We start from the raw sequence: 26,518 nt of genomic DNA, 5'->3' as shown, positions 1-26,518 counted from the left end.
TAATTTACTGTCCTAAACATTACATTCAGGTTGCACTTATGTATATTCATTAAAAAATAAAATAATAATAATAATAATAAGTAACAGCAATACATATTAAGTAATAAAAATAAGTGTTTTACTTACACACTTTACCTCTTGGTTACAGAAAAAAACGTGCACACAGCATTTACTCAGGAAAATGTGATTTCTCATCACTGTAATTCAGTATTTTTTACCTCCATTTTCTCTGCTCTCTTCTCTATTTTTATGACCTCTCCCTATTTCCCTGTCTCCATCCTACCCATTCGTTCCATCTTTTTCTCAGCGCTTGTGTTTTATTGATCGCTCTCTGTGGCACAGCTCACTGTTTACACCACAGACCTGCCAGACTAATTAACAATTAATACATTAAAACAGCTCAGAAATGGTATGTGAAGAATCAATCAAATGATTTTAATGGAAGATACTGGTGTTTGTTCTTTTGACAGGAGCGCGGCTCTGAGGAGAACTCCTGTCATTTTATGGAGAGTAATATCAACGAGGTCGTATTGAGCGACTTGCGCAGGGCGACACAGTACGAAGTTCAGGTCCGCGCTCGCACCTTGGGCGGCTATGGCAGCTTCAGTCCAGCTGTCGTCTTTCGGACCCTGCCTGACGGTAAGAAAAGTTGTGGTCAGAGGCACCAGCTCAGTGTTGTGGTAATTTATTAGTGCCCAACTTTTTGTGCCCCAGAGTTTTGTTTGAGAAGGCGTTTTATTGATTTTTTTCCTACTTGTGTAGATCGAAGCCAATTTTTTTTTGAGATTGTATCGCACCTTTTTCCCTTTTTAAACCATCTCTCTCTCACTCTGGCTGTCTGCCTCTCTCTGTTTCCCTAGAAGATGATTCCTCGTCTCCGCTGCTTGTTACCGGGATCCTTATAGCCATGGGCATGCTGCTCCTCATCATCGTCATTGCTGCTGCAATCTACTGTATAAGGTACAACAAGAGACCAACAAAAAAAAGAGAGTGTGAGGTTGTTATAATTGGGCCTGCGTGGAAACTATGAGCGCAGAAAGCTCAGGAGATTTCCACAGCTGTCATTCACACATCCCCTGTCCATCGCATGCTTGCTTATTAAATATTTTGGCTATTTTAATGCTTTCAGCAAGCACTAGAAATCTTAGCAGTGTCTAACACATTTTACCATATTTAAATGTGCTGTTTTCAGTGTTGAGATACTGTCTCTTATATTGGGTAAATAAGAGGCAACAATAAGTAAGCCTTTTGTAGGTTGAACCTGAACACTGACTTTGTGACACTTTCAAAAAAATTGCATTTCTAATAACATTTATTTTATGTCATGTGGTTCAAAAAATAGCATGGGTTTAGGAATACCTGTTTTATTGAATAGTGAATGTTGGGCATTATATGGGAAACCTGTTCAGAAACAGTCATTGTGTTTGCTCAAATGATAAATGTTGTTATTGTTAATTAAAACTAAAACCAAGGTTATCATCATTCACTAAAACTAGAACTGAATTTTAAAAAAAAAACATTTTTGTTACTTGAAATAAAATGAACACTAACTGAAATAAAACAAAATATAACTTTTTTTGCTAGTTGCCAAGGCAACATTTCTAATTTTTGTTTAGTTTAAGTACTGTAATAACTGCAATTAAATAAACTAAAACTTAATAAAAAAACTATATAAATATCAAAAAATAATAAAAATTACAAATTCAAAATGAAAATAGAAAATATTAATATCTATTTCAAATATTAACTAAAAGTATAATATTATATCAATGATACTAAAAAAAAAACTGACTAAAACTATTTTTAAAAAATCCTTTTCTGTAATTAAAGCTAAATACAACTAAATAAAATAAAAAAATGTGATTAAAAACAAACTTGCAGCCAAAAATTAGACATGTTGTCTAGGCAATTAACTGAAATAAAATAATTTTACGTAGAAGTACTAAAATTACTAAAAATGAAATAAAAAAATTAAGCTAATTAGAAATATAAAAACTAATAAAAATGACAAAGTATATAAAATTACTAAATCCATTTTTTATAAATATTGTAATAGTATATAAATAATATTGTAATAACACAGCAAATGACACACCTCATCTTTACATCAATTTTGCACTTTACATCAGAATTGCATAGATTTTTTTCACGCAGCCAGAGTGGAAAAAAAATGGTAATTCTGTGTGGAACTAATTAAATGAAGTGACAATGACTTAATTTATCTCTAGCCTTTCGTATACCCGTTTGAGCTTAAAGACCTAATGTAGTCTTCCAAAGTGGTCAGACTGTCCTAACAGTTATTTCAGCTACATTTGCGGGAACTGTGTGAGAGAGAGAGAGAGAGAGAGAGAGAGAGAAGAGAGGAGAAAGGGGAAGTGGATACAGGATGCAGTAGTCCCACCCCAGGCTCCACAGGCCAAATCAGCAAAACAATAGTCGTGACCCTGGGGTAGCGCACACACACACACACTTCTTTAAGTGCAAGTGTACTTACACAATGAACAAACTTTTTACATTCTTACACTCCAGTGGACACGCAAACTTAAGATATTGCTGATAAATGGGACGTATGTAAGCCCATGTATGCACAGTTAAGATTAAAGGAGTGTGCCTGTTTAGGGGTTTACATATATTGTTCACAATTGCACACATTATGTATACAAACTTTCACACCCAGTTAAACGGAGAGTCCCTACAATCAATCTCACACACACGCACACACCGTGAGCCTCCGGTCCAGACCTGCCATCAGCATTGGGTGGGACAAACGCGGCTATTTTAGTCCTGGGAAATCAGGGAGAAAGATAGATGTGGAAAAAGTTTGTTGCTATTTTAAATCACTGCGGTTCTGTTATCTTTTTTTAATTTTTTAATTTTTTTTACTTTTTATTTTATTTTATTAACTTTTGTTTTAGATGTTTCTCCTAAAATGCTTTAAGATAAACAAAAATGAATCTGAATCAACTTGGGTGTTTTTAGGGTAACAAAAACAACCTTAATTTTTTAAATCTTGTGCAGTTATACTTCTCAAGCCAATGTATTTCATTTTAAGAATGACTTTTAAGCAACGTCTCCCTTTTCTATTTAACCTTAAGTTACAAACCAATAAGGTTCTCTAAATAAAATTTTGAGCCACTAGCAAGCATCCAAAACACAAAGAAGGAACGAGAAGGACATTCTGTGAAAAGAGAGAGAAGAAAATAACAAGAATAACAAGGAGAACGGGCTAGAACAACTTGAGTAATTTAAGATGGTGTTAGAGTATAATACACTATGAAATGGTCTGAATAAGGACCCAGAGCCTGAGGTGAGAAACAGACACACAGGAAGAGGAAGAATGGGGTGGAGAAAGGGATTTTGTATGCATTCAATTCATTCTTTGCTCAGAGTTATATGACAACACAGGACAAAAACAAACATGAAACACAACGAGCATAAAGCCTCACGCTGTGCCCAAACCAGGCATGACAGAACAAGCTTCCAGTGTCAAGTATTTTTCCGCCCTTGCTAAAAAACAACAGACTGCACACAAAGTTAACAAAAAAACCTGACTCCCAATTGATGCAATCTAACATTAGCATGTGGCTAAGCTAATAACACAATGCTCACATGGAACACATGGTTATTTAGAATCAACTTTTCTTATTTAATCAGCAAAATCTAAAAAGAGTTTTGTATTTGTCACCAATGTTTACCATCAAAAGAAGACCTACATTGGTAATGTTGTGTTTAGATCATACAGTAGACACTGACTCGCTTTTCTGTTCACAGGAAGCAAAGTCATTTCAAAGATCCAGAAATGAGTGACAAAAATGGCCAATATCTCATGGGTCAAGGTGAGCACAGCAGCACACACACAACATCTTGTAATTATGCATTCTGGTTAAGTTCTAGATTTTTTGATTAATGGAGTAACTGATCTTTTTCTCTCTAAGGAGTGAAAGTTTACATTGATCCATTCACTTATGAAGACCCTAATGAGGCCGTGAGAGAGTTTGCTAAGGAGATTGATGTCTCATGTGTCAAAATTGAGGAAGTTATTGGAGCAGGTAAGACGTAGTCCCTTGCAGAGTTTCTTCTTTTTGGGCATATTTTGATTTCAGACATTACAGTCACATATTTGGTTTCAGTCATTTGAAAGATATAACAAAAGCTTGCATGCTATGTTGAACTCTTGACCTGCTTCTTTGATATTTGACATACAGTCACATTATTATTTATATAGCGCTTTATAAGATAAAGATCGCTTCAAAGCTGCTTCACAGTATTAAACATGAAAATAACACTGTTAATTTTATGAAATTCTTCGATTTCAGCTGTAAAGCAGCTCTACAGAAGACAAGTGGCACTGAACTAAACTGTGCAGAAAATGTTTCAATTCAGACTAATAACTGTGACAGTGTTACAGAGTTCATAAGTTATGTCGAATTCAACAGTAAAGCACTTCTACATAAGGAAATCGTGTCATTATTCAGCTTAATTTAGTTCTGCGTTGTTTCATTTCTGTTCAACTGTGTCAATATTACAAATTATGAAAAGTTTAATATAGCTATGAGAGTTCTCAAAAATAGACACCAAGCAACCCTAAAAAAAGTCTTGTCTTGTTGCTCATGGCTTATTACAGTCGCAACTTATTAGGGCTAAAAAATGATTTGGATGAAAAATTTCCAAAGCTGAGTCACCTGTTTTGCTGTTCTCAGGCGAGTTTGGAGAAGTCTGTCGTGGACGGCTGAGGATTCCTGGGAAGAAGGAGAACTATGTTGCCATTAAGACTCTTAAGGGTGGATACACAGACAAGCAAAGGCGGGACTTCCTGTCTGAAGCCTCAATCATGGGCCAGTTCCAGCATCCCAACATTATCCACCTGGAAGGCATAATAACAGCCAGCTGCCCGGTCATGATCCTCACTGAGTTCATGGAGAATGGAGCTCTGGACTCCTTCCTGAGAGTAAGTATGCGCTGGATCTAATGCTACACATTTTTTGATGAAACCATCTCATTGGCTCTCGTACACAAAGACTGATTGACATGGATCTTTCTTTCTCTCCAGCTCAATGACGGCCAGTTTACTCCAATACAGTTAGTCGGCATGCTACGCGGCATCGCGTCAGGAATGAAATATCTCTCTGAAATGAGCTACGTACATCGTGATCTTGCTGCACGGAACATTCTCGTCAACAGTAACTTGGTCTGCAAGGTGTCTGACTTCGGTCTGTCGAGATTCCTGCAAGAGAATTCGTCTGATCCTACGTACACCAGCTCACTGGTAAGATCAAATGCTTACGCAGCGTTAAGTACTTCACATGAAAAATCCAAGCAAGCACGTCTAGCAATACAAGCATCATGATTTATTCTGAAATGCTTTTTTTCAGGGTGGTAAAATTCCAATCCGTTGGACGGCACCCGAGGCCATTGCATTCCGTAAATTTACCTCTGCATCAGATGTATGGAGTTACGGAATTGTCATGTGGGAAGTGATGTCGTTCGGAGAGCGGCCATACTGGGACATGAGTAATCAAGATGTATGTGGTTGTGATGTTTGACATTTTAATGCGATTGCATTTTGTTTTACATCAAATTTTACAATAGAAATTTTGTCCACTACCAGTGGTTGATAGTTACTTTTGTTATGGCCAATAGGGAAAATGTTTGCAGATATTGCTTTCCGTTACAGTTATAGTTCAAAAGTTTGGGGTCAATAGGTTTTTTTTTTTTCTTGTTGTTGAAGAAATTAATGATTTGTATTCAATATAATGTAATATTTCTTGAGCAGCAAATCAGCATATTAGAATGGTTTCTGAAAGATCATGTGACACTGAAGACTGGAGTAAGGATGCTGAAAATTCAGCCTTGAATCACTGAAATAAATTAATTTTTTAACTTATATTCAAATAGACAACATCTATTTTAAATTGCAAAAATATTTCACAATATTACTGATTTTATTGCATTTTTAATCAAATAAATGCAGCCTCTGTGAATTAAATAATTTATTTTTATTTTTTTCCAAAAAATCTTACCAACCCCAAACGTTTGAATGGTGTACATTACAAAAAAGAAGTTTACAGTATCAATCAGAATGAAACAATAATATTTTAAAAGGGCTAATATTGTCATTATACACGTGTTTTCAGTAATGTACTGTTTCTTCCCTTCGTTAACACAATCTGTTTTACCCAATCAGGTGATTAATGCCATTGAGCAGGATTACCGGCTGCCTCCTCCTCCTGACTGTCCCACTTACCTGCACCAGCTGATGTTGGACTGCTGGCAGAAGGAGCGGACGGCACGGCCACGCTTTTCCAACATCGTCTCAGCACTCGACAAGCTGATTCGCAATCCTGCCTCGCTTAAAATCACCGCCCAAGAGGGGGCAGGGTACGTTTCATATCCATTACATCACTTATCATTTCAGTTGCTTCAAAAAGCCACAGCAAAAGGTCCAAAAACCACAAAGACCTGGCAAATAAATCTACTTTTTTTCAATGTGAAGCATGCATGAAATTGCCAATTGATGTTTTGATTTAGAATCAAATACATTCAAGGACACTTGCTATTGGTTTTATGTTACTGTGTCAACTCAAAATCAGTGTTAGACAGTAACAAGATTACTGAAGAATACACTGCTGTGCAAAAGTCTTAGGCCATTAGCATTTTCACAGACAAAAAAACTAATGTAAGCAATGTGATTACAGTAATGCATTTACCCAACAATGCTTGTCAATCAAGAACATAGCAGTTCCTGTTTTAGGTTTAGTGGCATCTCACACTCTGTCCGTCATTTCATTAGCTTGGCTCTTGTACACACAGTATGGCCTCTTGTATGTTAGTCTTGCCCCTCCCCTCTCAGCATGTCGGCCTGTCAGTCTGTCAATCAAGACTCAGTATGACCACATATCTGTCTGTCACATTTTTGTCTTTGCCCTCCCCCTCTCCTCAAGGGAAAGCTGTCAGATTCTTCCTCTCTTTGGCAGTCTTTCTACAGCTGTGTTCCTGCAGGCCTACTCAAGACATCATCTTAATGTGGACAATTACATGCATTTTAACACTTGGCTCTCTCTTGCTCCTCAGACCCTCTCACCCTCTGTTAGACCAGCGTTCCCCTCTGACGCCCGCATCCTGTGGGACAGTGGGAGACTGGCTCAGGGCCATTAAGATGGAGCGTTACGAGGAGAGCTTTCTACAGGCTGGGTACACGTCCATGCAGCTGCTCGCCCACATCACCACAGAGTGAGTGAAGATAACGGCACCTTCATTCAACAACATCTTTCATTTGTCAAATATACTGAAATCCAGTTATAATAGACAGCAATACAGTACTTAATTACAAGGAAGATTAAAAAATAAGAGTAAATAAATAAATTTGCAGTTAATAAATAAAGACATAGAAACAAAAATTTAGAAGTATTATATATTATATTATATTATATTAATTATATTATATTATATCGTATTGTATTGTATTGTATTGTATTGTATTGTATTGTATTGCTTATTTTGAACATATACTTCCATTCAAAAGTTTGGAGTTGGTAAATTGTTTCTGAAGTCTCTGAAGTTCACTACAGCAGTATATGATTAAACATTATACATATACTGTATTTTCACTAATATATCATTTGTCCCTAGAACATATTCATTTCATTTACTCATTTGCACAATTTGTTTTACTCAATCAGGTATTAAAATAAAAACAAATATTATTAAAATGTAACAAAGTTAAATAAAAAAAATTAATAAAGAAGATTATATTACATTACATTAAATTACATTAAACACATTTTTGAAAGAAATCTCTTATTTTCATCAAGTCTGCGTTTGAGTACAAATCTATCCATTTAATTAATAAAAGAATGGTTTTCTGTTTGAATATATTGTAAAATGTAATTTACTCCTGTGATGACAAAGCAGAATTTTCAGCATCGTTTCTCCAGTCTTTAGTGTGACATGATCAAAAATCATTCTAATATGCTGATTTGTTGCTTTGAATTGAACTGGTTTAGAAAAGTCGACGCTGACTTTTGACCAATGTAATGCATACTTGCCGAGTTAAATTATTTAAAAAAAAATTGAATCCAAACTTTTGAACTGTAGTGTATATCTTTATTAATTTTGAATATGTAAACACCACAATCTAATCTTTTCTAAGCTCATCTCTGCTGTTACATTAAAAGCTAAGATCTAATTCTTTATTAAACTTTTATTTCTCTCTGTTTCTGCCTCTCAGGGATCTGCTGCGTTTGGGAATAACTCTGGCTGGTCATCAGAAGAAGATTCTGTCCAGCATTGAGGCTCTTGGGGTTCAAAACAAAACTCCAGGAAATGTGCTCTACTGAGTGAACCATCCACACACACAAACGCTTGTTGAATTGCCTAAGAACCTTCATGTAACCTACCCACTCACAATCAGGAACATTTGTACTTCCTTTTTTACCGGGTCACTTAAGGATCAAGATGGCTTACTTGCTTCCAAGACTACCTAAAGGGAACCAGTCCAGGAACCTGTCGGAACTATCACTGTAATACCACTAATATTACAAAGCTTCATTTGTGATATCAAACGGGTCTCGTAGGGATGTTACCTCCACCATTTCAACATTTTTGGGAGCCACATGATGTAATCCAAAAGGAAAGACTTGCTCTGACATCATAATGCAAAGACAGTGATGAAGTATTTCCATTTTTGCAGAGTATTTTTCTAAAGGAGACTTTCATACTGAAGAGACTGAAGGAGGATATACAGCAAAAGATGAGAAATATGATCTTTATAATGCAAGAATTTGGATACAAGTATCAGATTATTAATGATGACTTCTTCATCCTTCGTATTAAGGATGTGCTGTGCGTGAACGGACACAAACTCACACACACTAAGTGCCAAGTAATTGGTATTTTGTTTTTAAAATGATGCACTCTGTGTGTGAGTGTGTATGTGAGCAGCAATAAGAAAAACAAGCACAAAAGTCTTAGCACTTTTTTCTGAAGAGAAAGACATGAATGACGTAGAGTTTCCATTGGTGGATAAAATATGCGAAATATACATGCTTATACAAATACACACACACACACACACACGCACACATAGATATCTGCAACACTTGACTGGCACTAAAAAGAGACCAAATAAAAGACTGTCTGCTGTTTTATGAGTAGCCGAAAGACTCAAAACGACCTTTGAACGTGTGCCATACTGTTTTGTTTATTACGGGAATGTTGTGCTGGTTTGACTCACCAACTTGAAGCTGGTGTCCATCATCAACTAACCACAAGTTTCAAAAGCCACCCTTTCATACCACACGTGGGTTTATGGATTGGAGGATTTGGTCTTCACATTGGAGACCCACAAGAACAAACCAGGGACTTTTATTCTGTTGCCTCTTGTTTTTGTATAAATATATCTTGATTTATGTAAAAAGATTCATTTTCTTTGTTAGTGTAATCTGGGTTTCTGTTACAATAAAAATATACATTTAGTCTTGTTTTGAATAGTTTTCTTTGCTTCTTGCTTCTCTTTTAATAACACAAGGAATCACATTGGTTTCTATTTATGTCAAAAAAAGGTACAATGTACCTGTTGTGTTCATGTTGAATTGCAAATCACATTTTCTGCTATTTTCTGCTATTTAACGCTTAAGGTTAGGTGGTTTGGTGGGTAGAGGTGGGATCAACAGTGTAATTATAGATGTAGAACTACAGAAATTAATTAAAGTTGTAATTCCAGGAAGGTATTTTTCAATGTAAAAGCATGCATGTATGCAATAAGTGCGTTGTATTTTGTTGGTAAGGTGAATAAATGTTACCAACTTGAACCCGTTGCGAAATCTGCATGGGGAAATCATTCGCCCCCAATTTCCAATCGCAGAATTCACTGAACGGTAAATGTGACACATCTGTGAGGTAAGAAGGAAGTATGATAGATACTATTATTTGTAAATACCAGAGGAACTGTTGAGAAAAATAAAATGTGGTAAATTCTGTCAAAATTTGACTGTGTGTAGCACCTTCTACTCTGCAGAACCTTTTTAGGCTCCAAAATGTTGAGAATGGGTGGCTGAAGTTTATTTTTGAGATTTAGATTCCTGGTTATTTCAATCTGATTGTAACCATTTGAGTGCCACATTTCGTATTGTAGATTGTTTATGAACATTTTGCAATGTTATACAGATTTCCAAAGAGAATGTTACTGAATGGCGGGGCATCAAAACCTGTAAGCACAGCAAAGGGAAAGCTAAAGAGCACATTTGCATATGCTTTCAAAGCACAGCAGAAAAGATAAACTGTTGAATTAAGAAGGCTGTTAAATTCTAAGGGTCAGAGAGAGTGTAAAAATGGTCATGAAAACTAAATTATGCCTGTTTTTGGCACATAAAATCTTTCACAGACATTCTAAGTCGACCTCAGAGAAAAATCTAAATAAATAAAAAAAATGGATATGACCCTTTTAATTCTTGCTCTCTTCCCGTTTCACAAACTTTTTCCCAAGTTCCTCCTTGATCCTTTTATCTGTGACTGAATATGCCGCTGTCTGCGTGCACACACACACACCTGACGGATGCATATTTCCATAATTGTTTTGGGGTGATCCGATTTCTTGGACATTCTAGTTTTAAGCATTCCTCCCTGAAGAGACAATGACCTTCTCTGCTCTGCAGAGGTGCGAGTGAGATTTGGGAATGGGGCTTAGAGTTCCCTTCCCCCCGGTTTGTGTCTCTACACCAATGGATCTCTTGTCCCCAATCCCTTCAGAAGAAAGAACCGGTTCTTTCTCAAGACTCCTTGAAAATGTCCTTGACTTAAACCTTCCATCTTCTTGTGACTTCATCTCTTTTTTTCTCCCATGTTGCAGCTTCCTTGGTTGTCTCTCTTTAAGTTAATTTATCCAATTCTTGCAAACACATTTTGTATGAATTTAGTCAATTTAGTCTCATGGAAACATGTACAGGTAAACTTACATCCCAAAATAAAAATAAATAATATATTGCATAAAGAAACAAAGTAATTTAGAAACTAAGACTCAATTAAAACAATTAAGACTGTTTACAGTCATTAAGACTGATAACAGTCTTAATGACAATTATTAGTATTTTCCCCTGAAATTCATTAATGGAGAAATGCGCCTTGATGGTTTACTTGTTTGTTTCTCATTCTCAAAGCTAATTATCTATAATATGTACTCAAAGATAATTATCCTTAGGCCCTCATTGCTGAAATGGAGTAAATGGATGAAAATCAATGTCCCAACTACAGATACACCAATTAGTTTAACCTCTATCTTCTTTCATCTTCTTTTTCTAAAAAGATAGATATTCACACTTTTCTGATCAATCAGTTTTACAAGTAGCATTTCAAGATGTAGCCCAAAACAAATATAGAATAAATATAAATATGCTACCATTTAGATCGTAAAATTACGGTATGTATGTTCAGTTCACTAGATTTGTCGTGACCACGAGTTTACACTTGGCATTACCAAGCGATCATCGTGATCTGATCAAGCAGATCGGATCATCAGTCAATCAGAAGACGTCCCGTCTTGTTCACTGTGTAAAATAACTTTGCATCAAAGTAAGATCAATATTTATAATGCATATTGATATTGTATTGATGAAATGTTTAAGTAATTATGTTTTTAATATTATTCAAAAGTAAAAAAAAAAAAAAAAAAAACATTCTGCATATCAGTTATCATAAATGTGTATATAATATTGGTAGATCTCTAGTCTGGATGCAATTCTTGTACTAAAATTGACATTAAAAGCAGTACAATATATACTACCATGGTTTTATTAATTCATTTATTCAGTAAGTTTTTTGGGCGGTGTCAAAAATTATGCTATTTTGCAGCCTCAAAAATGCTTTTTAAAAGTCAAAAAGCTGTCAACATTTCAGAATCAAAAAAAGAAAGAAAGAAAAGAAAAGAAAATTATGCTATTTTCTTATTTGATTCTGAAATGTTGACAGTCTTTTTAGACATTAAAAAAGCATTTTTGAGGCTGCATCTAATCCAAGTTGTTCATCTGTAAGAAACTGAAACAAGAAACTACTGTCAAATAGAAATAGTATTAATTATGGGTCCATATTATTAGGGTGGAGGAGTGAACAAGAGATTATGATTGTCCTTACTGTGGTAAGCTCTTCTGAATGCTTCAGCAAATTATATGTTGCTGCGTGAAGTTTTCGGGGTCTATGATTGTCTGTCTTAGCTGCGTGTGTTTGCTCCAGGAGCCTTTATCTTTTGAGGAAGAACACAAAGCACATTCCTCAAGTGTCCCACCCAACCCCCATTCCAATCTTTGTCTTTAAAACAATGCCTGCCAGCCTCTCCTCTTACCATGCATCCCTTTGCAGGACAAAAGACAACAGTCAGCACACTCTCTCTTCCTTAACATATGGATTTATCATTTTCCTCAGTTATTACTCAAGCCAAAATTCGGAACATCCCAACTTTAACAGCTGTCCAGATGAAGCGTCTATGTGCAAGGGTTGTTGTTATTAGGCTTGTCATAAAGCGAAATGAAAAATATGTACACGAAAAGGAATAGAAATAAGTATGTTTTAAAAGTATGTGCCAAACTACATTTCAAAAGGGATAATATTCCATTGACACTTTCAGTTAAAGATATTGTATCATTAAATTATAGGCTGAAAAACACATTTCTAAAAGCCAGCATAGCCTTCAGTTTTAAAATGGAATTTTGTGGCTTTTACTCCATATCTGTAAGCTGGCTATTCAATGTGAACATTATGTCAATGCTAGTTAGCTAAATTTAGTACAAATCATTGATTGGTTAGGTTAGTTAGGTAACTCAGTAGATGTATTTGATAGTCGGAGTAGTGAAGGATATGAATAAAGTGTAAAATAAATTACACAGTTTACAGATGATGCAAGCAGTGCTTATTGAAGTATGCTTTGCTGTCTCACTGGTGGTTGGCAGTAGTTTGTTATTCATGCCCTTATTATGATCAAGGTATAAGAAATGACAGTCATAATTCTCTGAAATAATACATACAGGAACCAAGGAATGTAACAACACCAAGAAAACAAATTATGGAGGATATTTTCTAGAAGTTATAAGCATTGTGGCAAAAAACTGTATATCTTTGGAACACTAAGTGGTGCTGCCTTCCAAGTTCTCATATAGCTTAATGTTATGCTGTCAGTGATCCCTACCAAATTTTTTTCCAATATGTCAAAGTGTTTAAAAGATATCAATATTTACAAGAAAGTCTCAAAATGGTGCATGGGCAATTTGTCCACATCTGGCAATATTACTATAAACACACTCAGCAGGACTCAAGGAACCCACAGACAAACATTTCACAGGTTATAAGCAAAATATTTAAGATTTCATGACCTGTAGGTGGCGCTGTCATTAAATTTAGCAGGTATCCTGAAATCATAGTGCTAATGAAGCATACCTGAAATTAAAACATATGTTGCCATTTCCAGGACGAAACGTTAAATTTTTTTTAACAAAATAAAAGTGAATATTTGAATTGATGGTAGCACTACAGAACTGGTTTGAGAGACCTTAAAGTTGGCCAGGGGTCTATTCATGACCCCCCTAATAAAGTGTGCCAAATTTTGTAATTGTCCTATAAACAAATCTAAGACCTGCAATAGGAAAGGGAAGAAGAATAGGAAGAAAACTAACCGATGCTATAGGGCTACAAACGTTCGGTGCTTAGCCCCTATACATACATCAAAACAGGAAGGAAAATTATATTCCCCAAGTCTTTAGTTTCAGGTTTTTAAGATGAGTATTGTGGCTCAAGATAGAAAGCAAACAAAACAGAAATAATTCCTAAACAAATTCCTCAAATATGGTGGTGATTGGGAACTAACAACATACAGTCTTTGTCAAGCAGTTGAGTTGGTTACTTTTTGTATAAAACCCCTAAATTATGTGTTTTCTTAAACAATAAAAATATAATTTCATAACATGTCAGCAAACACCATGTTCTTTACGTAATGACAGATATCGCTCTCAGTTTTTAAACCTTTTATATTGTTACTCCAAACTTAGCCAATCCATTTTATTTTCCAATCAAAATGTGGGTAATGACATGTAATTCTGCGACTGAAAAAGCATTCTCGTTGACAAACACTCTGAAGCACTGTAATTTTCTTTTTGAAGTCTCTTTGTTTTATTGGTCTGTTTTATAGGAGGTCGTTCTTTTGTGTTTTAGTGTGCGTTTAGTGTATACTTCTGTGTGTGACACACTTGTCAGAAGGACGTCTCTGGTGCCTGAGTGTTGACAGAATGTGCATGTGACCTTTGTGTGAATGGCCATCCATTATAGAACGACGGGGACGATAAGGACAGAGGTCTGTCCTATTAGAGAGCTCTGTCTGTCTGTGTGTGTGTGTGTGTGTGTGTGTGTGTGTGAACACTCAGCTCTTTATGTCTAGCCTTCATTCTTGTGTGCACTGAAGCATATGGGTAGACCTGACTGAAGAGGGGACGTAAATAAGAGTGATATAAAGCCAGACTCTTTAAAAGGTGTGTGTGTGTGTGTGTTTGAATGGTCTGTGCATTATTAACATTCCATGCTTTAGGGGCATTCATTGGTCATTATAAAGGTTAAAAGAATGTTCTGGGTTGAAGCTTTGTGGACAGCACCTGTGACACTGCTGATTGACACAGAAAACTATTGCGACTTGATTTGTGTAAAATATGGAGGAAACTACACCATGTTACTAATGCATAGTCACAAATTAATCCACTGAGAAAAGTTGTCCTACTTACAAAAAAGATGATGTAGCAGAGCTGGGACAGGCCTTCGAAGTCTCAAGCCACTATGACAATTCTGCCAAAGACAGTTGAACAAAAAGGCCCTCAGCTATAACAGTGTGAGCTGAGTACTTGGGCCCTGGGATCCCCCAGAGCATGTAAACTTCAGCATACTAGTTGATGATTTTGTGATGAGGATGGCAAGAAAGAAATACCATATAAGAAAGCTTGGCCTGAAAAGCAAGAGATTGTATTCTCACTTCCTAACTGTCCTAAAAATTGTTTTGGTTGGGCCTCCAAAAATGTATGCTCAGGGGCTGGCTCTGCAATCTAGACAACTTTACAGCTCAAACAGCTCACATTATTACATGGTACTCATTATTAAAGTACAAGCTGCACATTTCTGCTTTTAAACTCTCCTGTACACTTGGCTGATAGTGCATTGAAAGCACATTATTATGACAAGACTTTTCACAATTTTTTGAGTGGTAATGGACAGCATATCTCAGGCTCTGCTATATGAAGTCATAACCACAACTCAAGGCCATAACCATGTCTTGAACATGACCAAACCAAGTATTTAAGAGATTTAAAGGGATCGTCAGGAATGAAAATAAAACCTAGAATTTACTGTAAAGTAATCCATTCAAACCAACTTTGCAAATATTTAGCAAATACTAGGCACACACTCTTTCTCATATGCCTATGCTGAAAACAGCTCTATTAATATTTATTGTCACAATCAATTATGAATTACATGTACAATCATAGCCTGTATTATCCATGGACACTTTTCATATTTCTAGGATTCTCCGAAGTCGTCACAGTTGGGTAAACTCATATAAACTGTATTGGTGAACTACAACAAATATCATTTTTGCATTCCTATTTGATCCAATAGCAAAATTTTAAAAACCATGATAGTATTTCTAAGACTTTCCAAAAGAAGAAAAAAAAATAGATTGAGAGATTTATTACATTAGTCAGAAAAGAAAAAGATGTCAAAGACTTGTTGCTCTCACTGTCTATGGTGGTTACGGTCATGTCACAACTCACAGTAGCTCATCCCAACCAGGAAGAGTCCAAACTCCATCAGATAGAGCAGGCCACGCTCAGCTGTTTCACTTCACTCTCAGCCTAAGGTTATCTTTCCTTCTCTCCATCAATCTGTCCATGCCTCCCTCAGTCTGTGTACGGTTTAGTGTTTGCTGACCTCTATCATTCTTTCAATCAGTCTGTCTTTGCTTTAAAGCCCAGTCTATTTGTCCTCTTTCATATCACTCCATTTGTTTTCACTTCCTCAATCCGTCTTCCTTGTCCACACATCCACCTCATCAATCTGTTTCCCTGTCCTCCCTCTGTCCACCTGTGGTAATTCAGTCTGTTTTCCCTCTACTTCCCCACCGTCCCACTCTTCAGTAATTTAACCTGGCTGGGAGCCGTACGCTAATGAGAGGGTAATCAGAGGGATTTCAGGCCCCAGGCTTCTGCAGGCCCTCAAGGACCCGAGCTCGGTGGAAACTGCACAGTTAAGACTGTCTTATTAAACTTCCCTCAAGGGGCCAAAGCTTCACACACGGTCTCAGTCCCACAGTGAAGAATGCCATTGTCAGCTGACCTCTGATCCGGGCGTCTTTCCTGCAGATCAGCAAGTCTTAATGTGATTGTCTTGACTGCTCAGACTCGGCCCAGAGCCCTGCCCTGCTTAACCTGGGTGGGGGGTTGGTTTTAAACTCTGATACGGGATCAGCTTTAGCCAGTCTAAATACTTTCTTATCCTTGTAAAGATATATAGCATAAAGATATCAACATACATCCCCATTTGGGGAAAAACCACAGTATGCAGGGCTGTTAAGTACCCTCAAACAAACACAAGAACACCCTCAGATAAAACCATAGAGCGGTGCAGTGATGTATTTTTGTAGGCCTACCCAGAAGTTCACATCACCCTGGTTCCCTTTACAAAATCCCAATAGGATTTTTCATTGGCTTTTGTATTATTGCAGAAAATAAGCTCTGCGACCAACAAGTTTATGATTCTTATGCATTTTGTTCATCGTGATAATCTTCACAAATGAACAACTTTTATGACCTTTAAAGCCTAAATACAATCAACAGAAGTAAAAAGCTAAACGTAGGCTATGAACAAACTACCATGGTCACATGACTTTAGCATCACCAATAGGCTTCAAAAACTCTTTAAAACATTTTCCCTGAAAGTTAGAATAGTTTGCAATGTGGTTGTTAAAGTGGACTAGTGTGATGGGTTTACCTGTTAATGCCCCCTACAACCTCTTTAGTCCTATATAGCCACTTGTTAGCAATCACCTTTGGAAAAAAAAAAAAGTTGCAAGCGGGTATTAGAGATGTATTTTGTCATAGAAATTTTAAATTAGAAAATTTAAGTTTTGAGAATTGCTAAAATGCCATTTAGTTTGCAGGTTCTAACGTACAAATATATTACCTGCAGCACTTTATATAAACACACTGGTGAAAGATTTGGCCAAGTGTCTTCATTACCCATTTACGGACAGCTGCTTTCAGACACTGCACTCAGATTGTCAGGGACTATTTAGCGCATTATTTTAAGCGTTACAGCGTTTTGTGTAACATTGCACCTTATTCTAGTACTTACCTCAGCCTTTTTGGGGTTGTTTGTGGTGGTGAAGCCATTTGAATCAGTTCAGTTTTGAAACTGGAGTAATCATTCCATTAATGTAGTAAAATTTAAGTTGTATTTGAACAAAGTTCTGAAAACCACAGCTGTTGGTTTAGTCAAGTGTCACAGATGTTTAGCGTAACAGAAGTGGCTCCAACAACCATCACTAGCTGACAGTTAACCATTAACCTAGTCCTAACCACCTCAGGAGAGTTTTAAACCATTGGCCCTCTCCCACCAGATTAAAGGAAATACAGTTACACATTTTTCTTGAAAAAAGGTAAAAAAAAAAAATCTTTATTTGGTAAACAAGTGCACAGATAAAACTACATGGTGAATAAAAACCCATTCAAGTCCCTGCATCACTTCTTTCCTCGTCTCCCTGGGGCTTTTGTAACGGCTGCAGCACCTTTCTCTCCCGATTCACCCTCTTCTGTCTTTGCAGTTTTCTTTCCGGCTTTCTTAGCTGCTGGTTCCTCAACTCCTTTTGATGCTTTAGAGGCTTTTTTAGCTTTGCTCTGTTTGGGCTCAGTTGCACCCTCCCCTGCAGCATTCTTCGCCTTTGGCTTCTTAGCAGGGGCCACCTTTGAGGCAGTGCCTTCTCTCTCAGGCGTCTTAGGCTTGGCATCCTAAGAGAACGGGAGGAACGATAGAAAGGGGGTGGGTGTGCATTCAGACTTCACAGCTGAGAGTGTCTGCTCATGTAGACTGTGAAAATAAGATAGAACTCACGTCTGCAGCCTCCTTTTTCTTTGTGGACTTTTCTTTGCTTGCTCCTTGGATGGAGGAACGGAAGAACACCCAACATGGTAAAATATTTGCCAAAAGGCATGTTTACGCTCAATTAAAAAGAATCCACCATTAAAAAGACTAAAGCATTCACAAACAACTGCCATAACTATCATTTTGGTACAGACTAGACTTACAAATAATGAACAAGGGCTTTTAACTCTAAGGCCGTTTACACCACTAATGAATTTTATGAAGCCTAATGATTGGTTTATAAAAAGGGCTGTCTTTTGATCAACATAACTACAGTGCATATTTAAATTTCAGATGGAGTTTGGCTGGATGTAAACTCCGAAAAATTCATTGCAAGTGATTCAAGAATCTTCCACTGCATTTAAGTTGCAAATAAGGAAAACAGCATTTCAGTCTTTCTACCTCATTTTATATTTAATGCATTACTTACAAATTCCTTTGTAATTAGAAGTGTACTAGCAATATCCGAGGGACTTGTTTTAGAGTAAATCCTAAATTTAAGAAAACGTTGTAGAACTTAAACTTTACCTTCAACCTTGGCTTTAATTGCCTTAGCTTTCTTAGGTTTAGGTGCTTTCTGTACATTGGGATCAGCATTTTCCTTTGTCTGCACCTTTGCCTCCTTTACTTTGGTCTTGGCAGCAATCTGAAATAAAGAGACATGGCGACAATCGTATCAGAAACCCTAACAATGATTCATATAAAAGGGATGCAAGAAACTGGAAGTTACCCGGAAGCGTCCTTGGGCACCTGTTGTTGTTGACCCAGAATTTGCAGGTCTCACAAACACACCAGTCTCGATGCCTTTGTTTAAGGTTCGACGCACCATAAACTTCACCCTCGTCTCATCCACGGTTGCGTATTTCTCCTTTATATAACCCCGGATAGCCTGAGCCGAAACACCCTTTCTGGAGTCCAGCTCTTTCAGAGCTTCTTTCACCATCTCCATTGTGGATGGGTGTGGAGAAACTTTCCGTCCAGTAGCCTTAGTGCTTGAGCTTTTAGAAGCAGCTGAAGCAAGATTTAAACAAGTCAAAAGAGGAAAACAGAAATCATAACCTACTAACCAATCCTAATAGGAACATACAAGAATTAATTTAGGACTTGGAAAATCTCACAAAACTGCTTACAAACCTGTTTTTGTTTCAGTTGCTTCATTCTCAGAATCTTTTGGGACTGCAGCAGCTGGCTCTGCGGAAGCTTTTTTAGGAGGCATTTCAAAAACAAAAGTGAGGTCAATAAACTAAAAAAAAAAACTTAAGTCACTGCAGCATGAGTCCAACTAGCTTGTGTGTCTGTTTTATTAATGGAAAGCACCCTCTGTTGTTGTCTGTCACCTGTTCATCATTAAGTCGTTTGTCCCCAATTAATTAGCCACATTAACATGATTGGTTGAGTTGTCAGAGAAATAATTATCACAAAGCTTAAGTGAAAATGTCTGTTGTTTCCTTTCCAAGTGTTCTGTTTGTGTACCTTGTAAAAAAAATTCTAGAAGAGCTTTAACATGACAGATCCTTTGATTCTAATGAGTATTTTCTCTGGAATATTGATACTTTCGGTTTTATTTGTTAACATTACGTTACAAAGGTTAGTAAACATGAGCTAGCAAAGAACAATACAGCATTTATTAATCTTAGTTAAGGGTGCTAATGAGATTGCTAATGTTTTCTTTTAATCATTAGTTAATACACAGTGAACTAACACAATAAAAAGGCTAACTGTATTTCAAATAACTCATTAACAAAATGCTGTAAAACTATAGCTCATTGTTAATCCAGGTTAGCAAATCAATGCATTAAATAATGTTAACATATTAGAACTTATTGTGAAATATTACTCCAGGGGCCTGTTCCATGAAGCCAGTTTAGTTTGCACCAGTTATGGGTTTTAGGTACCATGAAAGTGGCTTGGCTTTTAGCTGCGTTCATTGCCATAGTAACATACACTCCACAGCTAACCTCCTCCGGGGTAGGTTATGTTCTGAGTTCAAGATCGCAAACTGAAATTGGACCAATCAGATGTGAGCAAAGTGACACATGTCTGACACAAAAAAGTCACTCCCCCAAGTTTATCTTGCTCCAAATTAAAGGTCACTAGTACTAAAAAACAATTGTCTGGCTTTAATGATAATTACTTTATTAAAGTTGTTTTATATTATTTATACAATTATATGATTTATATTATTATTAATCCATTACTCACAAGCAATTTTAGTTTAACAGTTATCATAAATCATTTATTTTAAATGAATGTTAATATATGGGTAGTTGACAAAAAAAATTGGACTGTGTCCTATGGTGTGACAGCAAAAATGTAGAACAAAAAAACTTAACATACAAATAACATGAGAAAAATGTATCTTCATTCTTAGAGTTACAAATAGCATGAGAGAGATTTATCTTCAATGTTAAAGGTTTTTATTTATTTATTGTTTTACATTTTTCCATCACACTATAGGAAACATTGATACGTCAACTACCCATATACAGATCGTATGTAATATAAATAAGTTGTAGAATCAATAGATAATGCTTTAAAAATGGGTCCTCTTTCATGAACATGCTCTTTTTTTCATTGTAAATGCATTTAAATTAATCATATTCTTCAATCTTTTAACTTTTAGCAAAACCTTTAACCTTTAACCAAGGCTCATGATTGGCTATTCCCCAGTGATGTCACACATTCATGTGCACGTGCTCCACAAACTCAGGATCAAAGCCTGAGTTGACAAAGATGATCAGCATTATGGTACCAACAAAGCTGGATTGGAGTGGTTTGGTTTTGTCAGCTCAAAACTAATCCTGTAACTCTGAATTTGTTCATCTACCATCATGGTACAGGCACCAGGAATTCTACCATAATAAATATTACATAATGTATATTTATCCATCTTCCTGGATTAGGCTATCTGATTATGATTCTAGAGTTGATAACAATTTATGATACGTTTCCTCCTCTCTCCTCCATGTTTGAGTGGATGAATGTGGTTCGATGCAGCATTCTACAGAGATTCTGGACATCTTATCACAGCATATGAACAAATAAATAATGTTTTTTTTGGGGGGGGGGTTTCACAACCGGTAATTTTCCTGAGGTTTGACGTTTTGATGATCCATGGCCAATTTTCCTCGTTCGTCGTGACTACAAACTTTCATTTTCACGCTACTCAAAACCGGAGCTACTTTTCTTCGTGTATGACACGCAAGAACGAGTAATGTATGCATGCAATTTCCGGCGAAATCCGTCCTCACAGCTCTGAAATATAAATCATTATCAGTTATCAAAGTGTATTTGGTTAAAGACATATAGTTTGGAAGATGGGTTTTTGCACTCTGTCATAACATTTTGTTTATAACAACAATGATAAAAAGTTACATAGTTCAATGTTCCTTTGCACTTTATTGCATTTCCAAAAAAATGTTTTCCCTTCCAGTAATGTTATGATTCATCCTGGAGCTGGCTGGTTTGGTTCAAGGCTCTTTTATTGAAAAATTGTTAGAAATCCCTATGAAGAAAATGAATTCGGAAAAGAAAAAAAAAAAAATCTGGAAACAAGGCTGTTGAGAAAGTCACTGCTTTTCCTTCAGTTCTCTCTCTTTCTTTTTATGTAGCACCTCATCCTTTCTGTTCTGCGTTTACAATAATTCTTGTCAGAAACTTGTTTACCATAAATTCTTAAACTCCCCAACACTGACCACTGCTGACCTACAGCCTAAACTCCTCTTTGAAAAGTTAACCCTAATGCAAATAACCGCCATGCAGCCAGAACGTCTTATTAAATTTGATTTACTACCTTGTTTTGGTCCTTTAAAATTACTTCAGCAAAGACAAATTGACTTTGCCAAGGGTCGTGAAGAAAGAAAGGTAGAAACAGAAAATTGTTTCATTTGGAATTAATCTGGGAAATAAACTATAACTTATCATATGCAATTACAAACAGTGGATTGGATTTAGTGATAGATGTGTAATCAGGGAAGCGCTGATTAATATTACAATGAGCTGAAGTATACTGCCTTTGTCTCATGAGTTAATTTGATCATGATGTGATCTGTCTGTCTGTTTATTATTCATTAGGCAGTAACGCATGCTAACTCATAACTGACGACATGTAGATCTGTCTAGTACATGTGCGATTTTCCATACGTTTGTGTGCACACACACATACGTTAAAGGAGGATCATTTGGTTTTGATTTTTCCCAACATCTGGTTACAATGTGACTGTTTGTCTTTCAGTAAGTGCCGTTTGTGTTGGATTTGTATGAGTGTGTGTGTGCAGTGAGTTTGATCTGAGTTCAGACTGCGCTTGTGTGTATACATGTGTTGTGTAGATCACAGGGATTTTACCCTCTCTCTCTCGATCCACACATGCTTTCCAAGTGAACGGCTGAAATTCAAATATATACAAAAGACACTTAAGGCTGGAATACACTACACAAATTCTGCCTAGATTTTTGTCCCGATTTAAAGTCTGGATAAGTCAACACTAATTGCTGAAAGTCAGAACTAGTGCATGTTTGAGTTTTCACAGATTTCATAGAAAATTGCATGGTGTATGTATGATTCCATCCTGTGGGAGTACAGTGCCGTGAAAAGGTTTTTGCCCCTTTCCCATTTTAAAACATTTTTTTTGGCATATTTGTCACACTTAAAAGACTCAGATCCTCAAACAAATTTTAATACTACACAAAGATAATGCAAGTAAATACAAAATGTAGTTTTTAAATGATATTTCATTTATTAAGGGAAAAAAGCTGTCCAAACCTACCTGTCCTTATGTGAAGAATTAATTGCTCCCCTCCTGTTAAATCATAAAAGAACTGTGATTAACTACATTATTTTAGAAAGCTGAGTTAAATTTCACTAGCCAAACCTAAGCCTGATTACTGCCAGACCTCTTGAATCAAGAAATCACTTAAATAGAACCTGTCTGACAAAATGAAGCATGCTTAAAGAGCAACACATCATGTCGCAATCTAAATAAATTCAAGAACAGATGAGAAACAAAATAGTTGACATGTAATAGTCTGGAAAGGGTTATAAAGCCATTTCTAAGGCTTCGGGACTCCAGCGAACCACGGTCAGAGCCATTATCCACAAATGGAGAAAACTTGGAACAGTGGTGAAGCTTCCCAGGAGTGGCCGGCCTACCAAAATTACTCCAAGAGCACAATGACGACTCATCCAGGAGGTCATAAAAGAACCCAGAACAGCATCTAAAGAAATGCAGGCCTCACTTTAAGGTCAGTGTTCATGATTCAACAATAAGAAAGAGACTGGGCAAAAACAGCATCCATGGGAGAGTTTCAAGGCAAAAGCCATTGCTGACCAAAAAGAAAACAAAGGCTCGTCTCGCATTTGCTAAAAAAATATCTTGATTATCCCCAAGACTTTTGGGCAAATATTCTGTGGACTGATGAGACAAAAGTTTAACTTTTTGGAGGGTATGTGTCACGTTACATCTGGCGTAAAACCAACACAGTATTTCATAAAAAGAGCACCATACCAACAGTCAAACATGGTGGTGGTAGTGTGATGGTCTGGGGATGCTTTGCAGCTTCAGAAACTGGATGACTTGCCATAATTGATGGAACCATGAATTCTGCACTCTATCAGAAAATCCTGAAGGAGAATATCCGGCCGTCAGTTTGTGACCTCAAGCTCAAGCTCAATTGGGTTATGCAGCAGGACAATGATTCCAAACACACCAGCAAGTCCACGTCTGAATGGCTCAAGAAAAACAAAATTAAGGATTTGTAGTGGCCAATTCAAAGTCCAGACTTAAATCCGATTGAAATGCTGTGGCATGACCTTAAACAGTTTTTTCATGCTTGAAAACCCTTCAATGTCACTGAATTAAAACAATTCTGCAAAGAAGAGTGGGCCAAAATTCCTCCACAGCGATGTGAAAGACTCATTGCCAGTTATCACAAACGCTTGATTGCAGTTGTTGCTGCAAAGGGTGGCACAACCAGTTATTAGATTTAGGGGGCAATTACTTTTTCACGTAGGGCCAGGCAGGTTTGGACAGCTTTTTTGCCTTAATAAATGAAATCATTATTTCAAAACTGCATTTTGTATTTATTTGTGTTATCTTTGTGTAATATTAAAATTAGTTTGATCTGAATCATTCAAGTGTGACAAATATGCAAAAAATTAAAAAACAGGAAGGGGGCAAAAACTTTTTCACACCACCGTATATCAAACATGTTTGACAATTTTGAGCCGATTTTAGAAAACAAATTGTTTTCATTTGTCATGCATCTGCTAACAAGAAGTCACATGTTTCTGCGTGAGTTTGTAGTGTTCGGAATGATATTCCGAATGACATGGATGTTCCCAATTGGAGGTTTTGTCATTTAGCTATTTTAACTTATGGGGACAAATTTGTCTCCAAAGTTTAGCTTAAGACATTTTCTATGTTACTTTAAACGCATTTCTATAGGGAGTGTGTTGTGTGGGGGAACACATTTCTTCCAGATTAGACGTTTGGCTAGGTGTTATCTGGACGAGTGTACAGTATAAATGACCGGCGCTGATCAGCGATGCCTGGGGAAGTCACAATCTCACTATTTTCTCACAGATGTGTTTTGCGCAAAGTGAATTATGGATATTTTGACCTTTGCAGGCTTATTGGGGCCCCCAAGACACCATTTGTGTGTGTGTAATTGTGTCCTCTCCTTTACCCCACTCTCTTTTTCCACAGTAATAGAAACCAGGTTTATCTTAAGTCACAAAACCAGCTCACTGCCCAGAAACTAAAGTAATTTTTTTTTTTTAAACATGAGCTTATAAACCCCATGACATGAATCATACAAAGTATGTCTATGCTGCTTCTGTCTAAAGATGCTTTTTTAACATAAAAAAATGGTAATGTTCTAACTTCTAGTTTGATTGCTAATTTATTAGTTTATCTCATATTGTTTTTTTAAAAACGTGATTTCTGTATATTTGGTATAAAAATAAAGGCTCTTTATTGACATTTATGATTCCAAGAAGAACCTTCTTAATGCAAAAAAGGTTATTATTTTTTTGGTTCCAAAAATGGTTCTTTGTTAACATCGCTGTAAAAAACCCATTTGAAACCTTTCTGTTTAAGAGTGTATACTTAGCAGATGAATTTCATTTAACTTTTTGTTGTACCTGCAGTTGTAAAGCGCTTCTTCTCTTTGATTAACATGCTTCTTATGGACGTTGTGTTTATTCAGGTGCTAGTCTTTGTATTGGCCAGTACAGTGATTTGTGTGCTTTATAATAAGATGTTTTGGAAAGAACACATCTGCTAAAGATGAACTTTACAATAAGGTACAGTTTGGAGTCCCTTTGCAAGCTCCACCATTCAACCCTGTTACCAAAGTTATAGTAAGAAGAATTATATAACAAATATTTTTATTTTTCAAACCATTTGTTGGCAAACTAGCCATACTGAGCCAGTTAATTTCGGCAAAATATTCAACCCTGTTAATGATTATGATGTCATTTAATTATTATTTTTTCAATATAATTTAGGGTTTTAAACTGTTCTCAGATATAAACTTGGAAAAATAGGCGTGAAAAGGGCGAACTTAATATAAAAATGTCAAATAAGACATAGAGCCTAATATTTAATTTGACCTCCCGAGGTAAACAAACATCTTTTTTTATGAAGATCAAGTACCTCCTTTGCTTTTTGGAGAAACAAAATAAACACTGACTTTAGGTCATATTTGAAACATTATTTGTGAAAAGTCTATCTGAGAAAATTATGCATTAATAAAAGAAACTTATTTAACATCAAAATTGTATTGTTAACTTTCTGTTACTGTGCTGGCTATAAGCAAGCAAACAAAACAAAAACAACAACAACAACAAAAAAAAAAACAGACCTGGTGAAACCATTTGAATAATTTCTTAAAAATTCATTTCCCAAAAGGACGCTTTTGCAGTGATGCCACGGAGGAATCATTTTTGGTCCAGTAAAGAACTTTTCAGTGAACAGTTTTTAAAAAGAACTATGTTTTTTCTTAGTGTGAAGAATATTTTAATAATCCAAAGAACCTTTTTCCACTGTAAAGAACCTTTAGTGCATTCTATAGATGTAAAAGCTTATTTATAGAACCAAAACTTCCAACAAAGAACATTTTTATTTTTAAGACATATTTACATGTATTCATTTAGCAGACACTTTTATCCAAAGTGAGTTACAAATGAGGAACATAAGAAAAATTACCAAGAACATGACAAGAAAAAGGATGAAAGAAAAGAGGAAAGAACGACAGATTGTAGTTCCTTGCATTGCTAAATGCTAAACAATCTTTAATTGTCTTGATAAGAATTTTTAAATTCAATAGGCCATCTGTTACTCAAATAAAAAAAGGAATTACA

The 26,518-nt window shown here is 36.2% G+C and overlaps 2 protein-coding genes across 3 annotated transcripts in view; one reads left to right on the top strand and one right to left on the bottom strand.

The window, feature by feature from the left end:
• ephb4a (eph receptor B4a) overlaps positions 1-9,473 on the top strand; it is a 41,279-nt gene extending 31,806 nt beyond the window's left edge. The window contains exons 8-17 of one of the 2 annotated variants that reach the window (XM_058776038.1): positions 471-639; positions 864-960; positions 3,772-3,836; positions 3,936-4,049; positions 4,701-4,948; positions 5,051-5,266; positions 5,373-5,522; positions 6,185-6,378; positions 7,072-7,230; positions 8,228-9,473. In XM_058776038.1, coding sequence (XP_058632021.1) covers positions 471-639; positions 864-960; positions 3,772-3,836; positions 3,936-4,049; positions 4,701-4,948; positions 5,051-5,266; positions 5,373-5,522; positions 6,185-6,378; positions 7,072-7,230; positions 8,228-8,336 — 1,521 coding nt within the window. In that variant the 3' untranslated portion in view covers positions 8,337-9,473. Of the gene's footprint in view, positions 1-470; positions 640-860; positions 961-3,771; positions 3,837-3,935; positions 4,050-4,700; positions 4,949-5,050; positions 5,267-5,372; positions 5,523-6,184; positions 6,379-7,071; positions 7,231-8,227 lie in introns of both variants that reach the window. The other variant, XM_058776037.1, reaches the window with a different exon arrangement.
• An 8,152-nt stretch (positions 9,474-17,625) lies between these two features.
• On the bottom strand, positions 17,626-19,378 carry LOC131541173 (protein B4). Its single transcript, XM_058776753.1, has 5 exons — positions 19,291-19,378; positions 18,887-19,167; positions 18,685-18,802; positions 18,127-18,170; positions 17,626-18,023 (listed from the first exon to the last, which is right to left on the bottom strand). The coding sequence occupies exons 1-5, from the start codon at positions 19,370-19,372 to the stop codon at positions 17,757-17,759; spliced, it is 792 nt and encodes a 263-aa protein (XP_058632736.1). The 5' UTR covers positions 19,373-19,378; the 3' UTR covers positions 17,626-17,756.
• Between the last annotated feature and the right edge of the window lie 7,140 nt (positions 19,379-26,518).

This window comes from Onychostoma macrolepis, chromosome 05, assembly GCF_012432095.1.
Source record: "Onychostoma macrolepis isolate SWU-2019 chromosome 05, ASM1243209v1, whole genome shotgun sequence".
NCBI lineage: Eukaryota > Metazoa > Chordata > Actinopteri > Cypriniformes > Cyprinidae > Onychostoma > Onychostoma macrolepis.
The sequence above is the reverse complement of the archived record's forward strand: the minus strand, read 5'-3'. Positions and strand labels throughout refer to the sequence as shown.

Excerpts from the sequence above, each read along its gene's own strand:
- LOC131541173 (XM_058776753.1), bottom strand. The coding sequence starts at position 19,372 with ATGCCTCCTAAAAAAGCTTCCGCAGAGCCAGCTGCTGCAGTCCCAAAA. Across the intron at positions 19,168-19,290 it reads AGCAACTGAAACAAAAACAG|CTGCTTCTAAAAGCTCAAGC; the intron begins GTTTGTAAGCAG and ends ATCTTGCTTCAG. Across the intron at positions 18,024-18,126 it reads AGAAAAAGGAGGCTGCAGAC|GATGCCAAGCCTAAGACGCC; the intron begins GTGAGTTCTATC and ends CCGTTCTCTTAG.